At 39.7% G+C, this 13,084-nt stretch overlaps 1 protein-coding gene across 1 annotated transcript in view; it reads left to right on the top strand.

The window, feature by feature from the left end:
- The first annotated feature begins 1,466 nt into the window (after positions 1-1,466).
- The window catches only part of col5a2b (collagen, type V, alpha 2b), a 36,232-nt gene continuing 24,614 nt past the window's right edge, over positions 1,467-13,084 (top strand). Inside the window, exons 1-2 of the mRNA XM_066664065.1 lie at positions 1,467-1,671; positions 11,753-11,962. Of these exons, the coding sequence (XP_066520162.1) occupies positions 1,578-1,671; positions 11,753-11,962 (304 nt within the window). The 5' untranslated portion in view covers positions 1,467-1,577. The remainder of the gene's footprint in view (positions 1,672-11,752; positions 11,963-13,084) is intronic.

Below are 13,084 nucleotides of genomic sequence, written 5' to 3'. Positions count from 1 at the left end.
CATTCATGCATTCATGTTGAAGACCCCTACTAAGCGTACATGACCTACATCCCTGTTTGTATCATTACAAAGCAGAGCAGTGATGTTTCAAATGATACACATTGGTTCAGCTTGCCCTGCCCTGTACTTTACTCAGAAAGCAGAGCAACGCTGAAGCACTTCTTATAATTTTAATGTGAATGGGTGGGGCTAAATTGCTGTGGAATGAATAGGTAATATATGTAAATAGGTTGGTGACATATAAAAATAGAGTATTGGAGCATAGTTTCCATATATGTACTGGAGAGTAGGGATTCCACACCATCCTACTGTGGACCCTTGTAGCTCGCCCCAAGTAATGTAGGGCTATAAAGGTTAGAAAAATGGTAGTTAGGTAATGAATAGGGTCATTAGATGATGCAGCTCTGGTATTGCACCCATAGACTCTCCCAACATTTAAAGTAAGTTCCCTCTAATGTGAAGCCTCAGCCCAAAGGAACATCACAGCTGCTTTTCTCTTCATGTTCTTTTATAAACTTCTTCATTCTGTTAGAATCCTCATCTCCAGAGGCAGGGTGATAAATCTACATCAGTTGTCACCTCTCACACAGCTGTTTTCAGCATCTCTAGGTATTGAGAGAATTTAAGTCTAACACTAAACAACAAAACAGGCAATTACCCCATGGAGGAAACTCTAGGAAATGAGTTCCAGTTTACTAAAGTCTTCATCATACATTCAGTCTTGGAGGTAGGCAGCAGAATCTGAAGACTCTGTTTGGAATCTTCTGAGGTATATTTAAGGCAAGGTTTATGTTTAGAAGGCCTACATTAAAGATAAATAATATTACGCTTCAAAAAACATCTTCATAATGCAATATGTCATTCAGAGTTGTTCAGAATTGTTTGCAGTGGTCGTAAGATCTGAAATGTCTGTCTGAAGTTTAATGCATTTAATAGCAATTTCTTTTTTATTTGATGATTTTGGATTGTAACAACACAAAAACGTTTGTGCTTTTAAAATACTTACAAATATTTTACTACACTCCACATTAATCATGAAAAATCAGTTCTGGACAAAAAATAAAATGACTATTTATGGAAACCCCAGGTGATGGGTATATGGGACTTTTAGCCAGTGAGGATTACATTACATTGCTGGAGAAAAACATTGAAACTTTGGTACTGAACTGTTTTTTGTCACTTGTTCATGCCATTTCCCACCCGTATTAACTTATTGGTCTAAAAGTAATTGACTATAAGCAGACTAGAATCTCCATGAACTATTTTGTGTTCAGCTGTCTGCAGTGAAAGACAGAGGTTTCTCCAGATGCTTTTTTCCCCTCAGATTCTATTTTAGCTTTAGCTCTGTGATGTGATGAGAGGCCTGAAAGTGGGCGGACCGCGCCTTGCACAGTCTGTAACGGGAGCGCGCGCCTGTGGCGGAGGCTGGTTGAGGGCTGGAGTGTTCTCCGTGTAGAGGAGTGCGTGCTGGATGTTAAAGTGCCTCACTCCGGTGAATAGAGACCGGTAGCCGGTGCCCGGTGACCCCTCAGTCCATCTCCTCATCTCTCTCCGCAGGAGAGACCACCGCGGAGAAAATGACCCGGACGTTCAGGATAAGCGCGTGCGTGTGTCTGGCGCTCGCCTTGGCTCAGATGTCGCTCGTGAGCGCTCAGGATGCTGCTAAGACAGGTGAGTGACTAACGGTCCCCACCGACCTACAAACCTGAGGTAAAAAAAAGAACGCGGTTTATTTACACGCGGACAGGACAAAGTGGACTTAAATTCGACAGGTAAATGATGGTCAATGAGGTCACACCTGAATTACGTCACAGCTCTGAGCTCAGGTGTCAGTTTCTTAAGAATAAAACACCGTTTTCTGTGGATTTTATTAAAAGTGTTAGCTTGGCTTTCAGTCGACACAGGGCTGTGTTGAGGCAATAGCTGTCCTCAGTACAGAATACAACTTAAGGCTAACTGTTTACGATATTCGTAAAGTATGGAATTATTAAGTTTCAAGTTTGTCATTTATGGATTAATTTAAAAAGATCTGTGTGTGTTTTTAAACCTTAACTGAGTTGTATTTGCTTATTCGAGACAGTTTGGAAGTGTTACTGTTGCTATATTCACACCTGATATTGCCTTAATTTTCAAAAATGTTCAGATCCTTACAGATTTCTACAGGGCTTAGATTTCTCTATAAAAGCTATGTTTATTGTTATTTTTCTGTATTTACAGTTATGATATTTGGCATAATTTCACACATATTCATACATATATAATGTTATGGCACTTTGGATCTTACGGTTCTAATCCTTTTTCAGATCTAGGCAAATGCAGACTTGGACTTGTTTAGTTGTTAGGCCTCTAACATGGTGTACAAACCAAGGCTGGGAATTAAACCCTGTCTTCATTGTAAAACAACAGTGTACCATCCGTGGTGGACAGCCAAGTCCCCAGTGAATGAACACCTAAATGTAATTCAGTCACAGAAGGAGTCATTCAAAGTGTTCTCATATTAAATGTTTCATTACTGTTCCTCACAGTTGTGGTGATAAATGAAGAATTCTTACATTTTCACCAACACATTGCACACTGCCTGATAGGACTAAATGTTTTGGAGAACATTTCTAATTGCTATTTGTCTGGCCAATATTGTGATTGACATTTGGGTTTCTATAAACAAAGCTCCAGGCCTGTTTTTATAAACTGAGAAGACCTAGAAGATCTTGCTTTATTTTTGAATGCTGATTGCAGACTACCACACTGTCATTTAGCTGTGGTAGTTGCCATTTTCACAGCAGATTGTTTGTTTGCCTGTGATTGGTCGAACTCAGTTAAAGACGTTAAACATCCTCATTCTAAAGTTGTTAAGATATTATTTATGAAATTGTAGGATAGAATTAAAATGCCTCTTGTGACTTGAAAATTGCTCTTTCAAATTGTGATTTCAATATAAAAATGTCATGTTTTGAGGTATAAAGCAAAAGTAACCTTAAAAGAAAACTTTTCTTTTCCCCACATAATATCAGCATTACTCCACCCCTATCAAAAGGTGGGAACTTAAACTTTTTAATTAATACCAATATGTTTTTATATAAAACAGCCGATTTCCCTTGCCTGCAGGGTTAATTTCTCCTACAATGGTCAGTTGTACCCAGCTGGACACTTATAAACACTGTAGGCGTCAATTCAACATTGAGGTTTTTGATGTGTATACATTTCCCAAAATTAAATTTTGTGTTTTATTTTCCAGTTTATGGAGGTGGGTCACATTTAAGGGAAGTGACATAATGAAATCCCATTTGCTTAGAAAAGCCCAGGCACCTTTGCTGCTTTGTTAATGTTCTAAATCAAGTCTGTGGCTTCTTGAGTTTACCTTAGGCACACACATCCCTTTCAGAAATGTTGTGAAGCGCTACCACATAGAATGCAAACCAGCATGATCTGAATATAGCACTACACTGGAGGAACAGCAATTCATTTATTTATAGAAACCATTATGATTTGAAGTGTTTTATGGAGTGGATTATGCAAAGGTAAATATTTCTTTGAAAAGGCTAAATGTGGAGTGTTTTCCAAATGCCTCTCAGAAGAAAGTGTTTTTTACTCAAACCTGGCCTACAGCTTCAGCAAAGCTATTTGAGAGAGAGCGTCTATGGGAATGAGAGGTTTCACTTCACTGTTTAATGATGTGAGGGTTTCATGGTGACTGCCGTGAGCCACCAATTTTGGTCAGCATGCTTTCCAACAGACCATGTGGAGGCACGCCCTATCATATGGTATACTGTGTGAATTTTTGTTAAAGTCACTTATTTGCATTATCACATCAACCCACTGAATATTGTAAAATGCCAGAGAGTCATAACTAACAGGTCTTTTCAGCCAATCACAGTGTAGTTCTGATTGTTGAACAGGGTCTGTGCTTAAATCTAGTAATGTGCTGGAATGAAGTACTCAATCCATGATTGCTGTGGTGTGAAATTAGTGATGACCTCAGAGCATCACGAGCAACCTCCCTCAGTAATTACACCTGACGGAAAATACGTCACAATCAACACATGGGCCAGCTTGTTAAGTTTAATGTTGGGTAGGAAATTGTCATTCACAGACTTGGGCTCAGTAAACTGGGTCTAAACTGAGCTGTGTTGAAAGATACAATGAAGCAGTAAAACAACTAGTTAGTGCCATATACCAAAAGTCACATTCTCTGAGTATTCTGGAAAACTATTTAATGTATACTCCAGAATGCTGAGGATATTTATGTTAAGCTTCAGACGGAGGGTGTGTCCTCACTTTTTGACAGAAATAAAAAATGCCCGCAAAGCAGAAGTTAAGCCGAACGTATAATAGAGGGCTCTGTGGTTTCCCTAAAATAACGTCTGTGCTCTCCCACTAAATTGGTACTTGCATTTTTTATTTTTTTTTTGCCCTGAAAAAATGTCTTTTTTTGATGTGCTGTAGGCCAGCTTCAGCAGGTGCTTTTTGAAATATGTTTTATTAAGACATTTGTCTGAATGTTTATTCTACTTATTCTAATATTTATTATAACTGTGTGCAGCATTCAGAGACCACAATGTAGTTCAATTTCCATATTAAGTACACATTATGGAGTTTCCTGGAGATATATCCGGGAAGATGAAATATTTTACATGACGAGTGACGTGGTGCTGCAAGTATGTCACTGCCACACAGCAGGAAGGTCCTGGGGTATTGGGTTCAATCCTCCTCTCAGGTCATTGCCTGTGAGGAGTTTGTTGTGTTCTCACAGTGTCTACGTGGGTTTCTTCCAGGTTCACCACTTAAAGGCAACTTCTGTAATTGTGAGGAAACTGCACTCTTGTTTGTTTACATTCAGAAGCTCTGCATCTTTTAAGGTGGAATCTTATGTTTGAGAGAAACAAATGACTGTTGTTTGTAGGTGGCTGAAGATTCATTTGTCTGTAAGTTTTTATTCACTGTTTGAATTACCTCAGGGCGGCACGGTGGCGTAGCAGGTAGTGTCGCAGTCACACAGCCCAAGGGGCCTGGAGGTTGTGAGTTCGATTCCGCTCCGGGTGACTGTCAAGAGTTGGTGTGTTCTCCCTGTGTCTGCGTGGGTTTCCTCCGGGTGCTCCGGTTTCCTCCCACAGTCTAAAAAAAACACACGTTGGTAGGTGGATTGGCAACTCAAAAGTGACTGTAGGTGTGAGTGAATGTGTGAGTGTGTGTGTTGCCCTGTGAAGGACTGACGCCCCCTCCAGGGTGTATTCCCGCCTTGCGCCCAATGATTCCAGGTAGGCTCTGGACCCACCGTGACCCTGAATTGGATAAGGGTTACAGATAATGGATGGATGGATGAATTACCTCAATAACTCATCTGTTACTCCAGGGCTTTGTAGCCCTTTTGGTCTGTGTTTCTTTCATGCAGTTAGATCTCTCCTGCGTAGTCAGTTTACTGCAAAATAAGTTAATATTACCCACGTTTGGAGCAGAAATAGAGTAGTATTCTCTTCTCGGTTCATGCTTTTCAGTGTTTGGAGGTCCATATGTTGTCTAAAAACATTCAGATGCCATTTCTTTGCCATAAGCAGAGAGAAAAATCCAAGCATACTGGACCAAGACCTTTGTGTTTTTTTTACCCATTTACAGACACTGGGGCTTCATAAATATCTTAGACAAGTTTCGAACCCACAAGAGCAGCATATTGTGAGCAGCAGATACAAGTTGATTGGCTGTATGAAATTTCCCAACACGAGTGTTTAAGTGTATGATGCCCTGTGATGGACCTACATGGGTAAAAGTTTAATTATAAATAACAATAATTTTAGTTTAAATAATGGCCTGAAAATAGAAGACAGTGGAATGGTGCTGAAACAAACACTTTTTTTTATAAGTGTGTTTCAAGTCAAATTAAAACATACATTTCAGATCAAAATAATTTCCTGTGGTACTCAACCATATGCTACAGATGTGCCAACTTGAGAATTGGTTGAAAATGATGGAGTGTGTTGTAAGAACTTCAGTCCTGTTTCATGTGAGGTCTCTACAGATTTGACCTTACTGTTGGCAGCACTGGACATTTCAAGCAGACAGAGTGGGTGGGAAATAGTGGCTTAAGGCCTGCTCTGTTCTTTAAGCAAACCTAGAGTGGCTTTAGATGTTACCACCCAGTCATTAAATTCACCAGCACATTTAGAACAGCTCTAACATGTGCTACGAAAAATCATCTCCATTAAACCCTACCTTGTAATGTTTGCCAAGAGCCCCCCTGAGATGTACAGTTGTACAGTTCCATGTATCTATAATCCAACAACAAACGTGTCTGATGCTCCTTATTATTTGATGACATCAAACCCCTCCCATGAGCATCTGCTGAGACAAGCATGGCATATAATAACCCCAACTTACTCTGTGATCTGTCGACTGAGTGTGCTGGAGCGTCAGTCTGTGTTATCATCGTCTGGCCATGAGCCTTGAAATCACAGTCAAACACAGCTTGCATGTTTAAAAAGAGAGATGGAGAATGCCAGGCTGTCATCTTTGTCTGTTTGTGTGCACTTCTTTTTATGAAACCATGAATTATATGTTTCTGTCATCAGTATGTTTGTGGTTAGAGTGCCATAATCTGTGAACAAAAGGCCAAAGACTCGCTTTCACACACACACACACACACTGACTTTAGTATGCTTAAGAGGATTGCAAGCTCCTAGCATGATATTATTGGTTTCTTATTATTAAGCCGTGACCTTATATCTTTCATTTAGACTTCCTCTGTTGCGTATAACACATATGAATTATATGCCAAAGAGTGCTAAGTATAATGATTGATAAGGTAGTGTAATTTTCGTATAATACTCCTTTAAATATTTCAGCATGAAAAAATTTCAGACCCTTTGAATACATTTAAGAGGCTTTATTAACTTTGAAACAATAATTCTTGCAGCTAGCCATTGTTTTTTTAATGAGAGAGCTACTTTGAGGCTTGAAGTGGGTTTTTCTTTCTTTTTTTGGCAAGTCTCAGAGGGAAGATACTGTACAAAGGCAGATCATCACCCTGATTAAAAAAAAAATGTTATCCTCATCTAAAGCTTTCAGCTTTATGTTATGTAAGGTAAAAATCCACAATTACAAGGCATTGAAAACTTTTTTCCTCACAGTCACATTTAGAATTTTTATAAGTAAGATGCCATGACTGGGCAGAGCTCTTTAGTAATTCTTTGGGTGTTTGCTGTCTTGGAAAGAGTCAGTTAAATGGCATGTAGTTTCAAGTTTTTATCACAGTGATAAATCATTTTGGGCGGCACAGTGGCACAGCAGGTAGAGTCGCAGTCACACAGCTCCAGGGACCTGGAGGTTGTGGGTTTGATTCCCGCTCTGAGTGACTGTCTGTGAGGAGTGTGGTGTGTTCTCCCTGTGTCTGCGTGGGTTTCCTCCAGGTGACTGTCTGTGAGGAGTGTGGTGTGTTCTCCCTGTGTCTGCGTGGGTTTCCTCCGGGTGACTGTCTGTGAGGAGTGTGGTGTGTTCTCCCTGTGTCTGCGTGGGTTTCCTCCGGGTGACTGTCTGTGAGGGGTTGGTGTCTTCTCCCTGTGTCTGCATGGGTTTCCTCCGGGTGCTCCGGTTTCCTCCCACAGTCTAAAAACACACGTAGGTGGATTGGCAACTCAAAAAGTGTGTGTGTGTGTGTGTGTGTGTTGCCCTGTGAAGGTCTGGCGCCCCCTCCAGGGTGTATTCCCGCCTTGCGCCCAATGATTCCAGGTAGGCTCTGGACCCACCGCGACCCTGAATTGGATAAGCGCTTACAGATAATGAATGAATTAATGAATAATAAACCATTGTTCTCCCACTAACAACTCACAGATAAATAGACAGATAGTTATATGTATGTTTTATATGTTTAACGTGATGTCTTTTTTTTTTTTTACTTTTTTTTCTTTAGATATTATGGAAAAAAATTCAGTGTAATACACATGTAGCACAAATTAATGTTTGAATTAATTTGCTTCTTAACAGATGAATTATGAATCTGGATGTTTTTTAAAAAAAAAACTAATACTCAGGAACTCAATTGATTGACAAGAGGAGAAATGAAATGTAATATAAGGAGTAAAAATATAATTTTATTACTACTCACGTACAAACTCTTATTTAGTATAGTAAAGAAGTTCAGACCCTAAATTGGATAAGCGGTTACAGATAATGGATAAAGAAGTTCAGTTATGTAAGTGTTTTCCACCCCTTGATGAATGGCCAGAACACAGTGACAGGTCCAATTTTATTTTATAACAAGAACCCAGCTTGTAGGAGTTGGTGTGTTCTCCCAGTGTCCGCGTGAGTTTCCTCCGGGTGCTCCGGTTTCCTCCCACAGTCCAAAAAAAACACACGTTGGTAGGTGGATTGGCGACTCAAAAAGTGTCCGTAAGTGTGAGTGTGTGAGTGAATGTGTGAGTATATGTGTGTTGCCCTGTGAAGGACTGGCGCCCCCTCCAGGGTGTATTCCCGCCTTGCGCCCAATGATTCCAGGTAGGCTCTGGACCCACCGCGACCCTGAACTGGATAAGCGCTTACAGATAATGAATGAATGAATGATGAAATAGATGGGCTTTAAGATTTTGGGGTCTTCATTTTTATTTACTTAACTACATGAAGCCATGAGAGTGCTTTTACCTGTTAAGACATCATCCTTGGAATTGTTTAGTGCTTTTTTCTTCTTGGCTTTCTTCATTTACACATGTTGTTAATCAAGGTGGCTACCATCTACACTATGAATAAATGTTAATGTGAAAAAAAAGTGCTGCAGATTTTGATAGCCTTTTGACTTGTCTGTATCATTGATGTTCTCTAATTACAGAAAAATTACAGAAAAGTTTTTTTTTTGTGAAATAACATCAATATCGTAGTGATGGTGATATGCAACCCTATAAGCTATAGACTGGTTAAATGGCTCTTGCCTGCCCTCTATAGGCGAGTTCATTTTAGGACAGAGACCGTGTTTTTCAGAATTGGGCTGATGTTTGATGTGCTGCTCTATAGGGAGGATGGTGTCCTAATTGGGCCGAAGCCTTGTTGTGGTTCTCTGTAGAGAAGATGATCTTTTGATTGGGTTGAAGCCTTGATGTGGTTCTCTATAGGGAGTGCAGTGTCCTGAATTGCGGTGCTCAGAGTGGCAGTACGGCTGGCTCAGCAGCTGCAGACGTTAATTACAGGGTCCAGCAGATGATTTGGGAGCTGATTTAAAGATGGAAGGATAAGGAACATAAAGAGCAAACAACCTCTGATTATTTTCGCCCTGTCTAGCACTCAGGTAGTCATAATCAAGCTAAAGAGATTGGACAGGTACCAGTGTAAATCATACACCTCGATTTAGAACACTTCAAAAAGCAAATTATAGCCGATGCTCTCGAAATGAGCAAATGCCTTTTGCGATTCAGGACCTATGATCTATGTCCCATGTTATTTAAAAACACTGTCCTACTTTAACCCTTTTATTTAGGGCTGAGAGGTAAATCATTTTTATATAGAAATCACAAGAGCAAGAGCTCACCATTAGTAACCAGACACTGTGCTGTAACATCAACCACAAATAAATGTAGTTAGAAATGTAGTTATAAACATTTATTTACATATTTTGCATATTTAAAAATGTGAAATTATTTCATAATCTTTCTATGTTCCATTTCTATGTGCCTTTCTTTTATATTTGTTTCCATATGAATTCCCACTAAAGTCAAAACGGTTTAAAAAGTCACACTGGAAGTTACAAGGACAAGACAGTGAGTAAACAGTATTGCTGGAGATAATTTCAGGTTTTTTACAGTAAGGAACACAATAATTCATCACTGTAATAGATAGTGTGAAATGACTACAGTCTAGTGTCTATGCTTATAAAGCATTTTCTGTATATTTTCACAATTCAGGGCCATTGGTGGATTACACAGGACATTTTTCTAACTTCCACATATAAAAAATGTTCAAATAGTGACTGAATTACAGCACATCATATTGGACATGTAATTTAAGGGTTTAGTCCATTTTCATGTATCTCAAACATGGTGAAAATGTTGAACATGTTTACTTTCTATCATTCCCAGCTGTATGTGGACTAAATTACGTAGTAACCTGAAATTCAGACGGTTTTGTAATCATCTGTCATTCCTGTCCAAGTTTCTCTGAGCCTCATGGAAGATGGCCTTCATCATCATATTCTAAAATAGTTTTCCTTTGAGCAGCAGCATGTGTAAGAAATGAGATTACCAGTTCCACTGAAAGAGGATATTTACCTAATCCCTGGTTACAGGACACCTCTTTGTACCTTAATCCTCAGCGTAACCACTAAGTAGAGAGGAAGCTGCAGACGAGGCAGTAGGTGAGTTAGTGTCTGTGATGGCTGACTGCCCGCTTGTGGTTAGTTCATGGTGTCAGGCTCCAGGTTTGATCCCACAGGGTTCGGTCAGACAACTGGTGTGGACGTTCATTGAGTTTAAAAGATTTTGATTCTGTCCCGAACATATATATTTTTTGTTTTTGAATATAGAGAAAGAAAGAGATAAAAAGAGAGAGTTTAATAGTTTAAGATACTGCTGATGCATACTGAAAAAAGTCAAGTCAAAAAAGCTGATGCATACTGAAACAAGTCAGGTATTTTTCTATAAACGGCAGCGTTCATAGGATAGCTAATGCTAACTGGCTTACTCTGCTCTAAATCCATCCATTATCTGTAACCGCTTATCCAATTTAGGGTCGCGGGGGGTCCAGAGCCTACCTGGAATCATCGGGCTGGATCAATCCCCTGGAGGGGACGCCAGTCCTTCACAGGGCAACATACAGACACACACACATTCACACCTACAGACACTTTCGAGTCGCCAATCCACCTACGTGTGTTTTTGGACTGTGGGAGGAAACCGGAGCATCCGGAGGAAACCCACGCGGACATGGGGAGAACACACCAACTCCTCACAGACAGTCACCCGGAGCTGGAATCGAACCCACAACCTCCAGGCCCCTGGAGCTGTGTGACTGCGACACTACCTGCTGCGCCACCGTGCCGCCCTGCTCTAAATCCAATTTTTGAAAGGAATAATAGTTTCGGAATGACATGAGCACTGCATGTTCCACAAGGTTGTAATTCACTTTAAGTTCTTGTCAAGTGACTGACTGATTAAAGATGGCCATTTGTTACTAAATACTCTGTTTTTTGTTTAAATAATTACAGTTGAAAAACTGAACAGGTTATTAAACATGAAGTACAGGAGGATATAAATGAGTGAGATATATATATACATACTGATGACATAACAGCTATATCTACTGATAAACTACAGATACAGTGTCAGCAACATTTATTACTGAAGGAATTCATTTGTCCTACTTCATTTTTTTAAATATATAGATCTAGAAATGATTTGAAGATTTCTGTATGTGCTCACAGCTCGTGTCATAACTTTTTTGAGCCTCAGAGAACATTGCTACATCAAAGAAAACTCTTTAAACACTTTAAAAACCCATGTCACCTACATAAACCTTTATAACTATGTATTCCAACTGTTAGTTGCCATAAATGTTGCTTTAGTTGGTTTTACACCTGTAAGTGTTATAACAGGGGCCACCTTTTGCATGAAAGCTTTTTAAAATGTTTGCTTAGAGTCATGTCATGTGGCATTAAGGGTTATGTAGATGTCATGTGGCCTCGTGAACTGTGACAGCAAAAACTCTAATGAAATGTCTAGGGTTAGGGTTATTTTTTAATATTTATGTATCTCTAATTCTCTCATTTTCTTCTCAAAATAAAAAGACAAAACCAGCTGTAAGGAAGGAGACGTGACGTATTTAGACAATGACATCTGGAAGCCAGAGCCTTGCAGGCTGTGTGTGTGTGACAAAGGCAAAGTGTTCTGTGAGGAGATTCGTTGTGAGGACCTGAAAGGGTGTGAGCAGCTCCATATCCCAGAAGGAGAGTGCTGTCCGGTGTGTGAGAAATTCGCCAGTGCTCAGGGACGCATCGGTGAGTGATACACCACATTGTCCTCTAGAGGGCTACATTGCGTTTAGTTTTAAATGCCATCGTCAAACACCATGCATGACCTGACCCAAAATCCTCTTTTAACACGGGAACTGAGTTGTCAGAGCCATGAGTTAACACTTGAATCTGCAAAGGCAGTTCTTCAATCTCATGCAAAAGTCAGACAACACCTTCATGTTTTTTTTTTTTTGTTGTTGTTGTTTTTGTTTTATACAAAAATAATTTTATTTATATACTGATTGCAAACCATGAAGATAGCAGTACTGGAGTGAGCTAAGTATTAGTGATTAAAGCCAAGCTCAGTATCAGACTCAATCAGACTATATTATTGTAATATAATTTTTGATTTGCAAATACACTACAAAGACAAGATATTTAATGTTCAAATGGATATACTTTGGGTTTTTTTTTGCAAATATTCACTCATTTTGAATTTGAGTCCTGCAACACGTTCCAAAAGGGGCAACATAAGACTGGGAAAGTTGAGGAATGCTCAAAAAACACCTGTTTGGAACATTCCACAGGTGAACAGGTTCATTGGAAACAGGTAAGTGTCATGATTGGGTGTAAAGGGAACATTTCCAAAGGGCTCAGTTGTTCACAACCAAGGATGGGGCGAGGTTCACCACTTTGTGAACAGCTGCGTGAGCAAATCATCCAACAATTTAAGAACAACTTTTCTCAATGTACAATTGCAAGGAATTTATGGATTTCATCATCAGTCCATAATATCATCAAAAGATTCAGAGAATCTGGAGAAATCTCTGCAAGTAAGCGGCAAGGCTGAAAACCAACACTGAATGCCCGTGACCTTCGATCCCTCAGGTGGCACTGCATTAAAAACCGACATCATTCTGTAACGGATATTACCACATAGGCTCAGGAACACTTCAGAAAACCATTAAAGAGGAACAGGACTGTCTGGATTGTTATTGCAAAGTTCAAAATCCAGCATGTCTGATGGTATGGGGGTGTGTTAGTGCCCATGGCATGTATAACTTGCACATCTGTGAAGGCAGCATTAATGCTGAAAGGTACATACAGGTTTTGGAGCAACATACACTGCCATCCAAGCAATGTCTTTTTCAGGGATGTCTCTGCTTA

The sequence above is a fragment of the Hoplias malabaricus genome, chromosome 3, assembly GCF_029633855.1.
Source record: "Hoplias malabaricus isolate fHopMal1 chromosome 3, fHopMal1.hap1, whole genome shotgun sequence".
NCBI lineage: Eukaryota > Metazoa > Chordata > Actinopteri > Characiformes > Erythrinidae > Hoplias > Hoplias malabaricus.
This window is presented reverse-complemented; position numbering and strand designations above follow the sequence as displayed.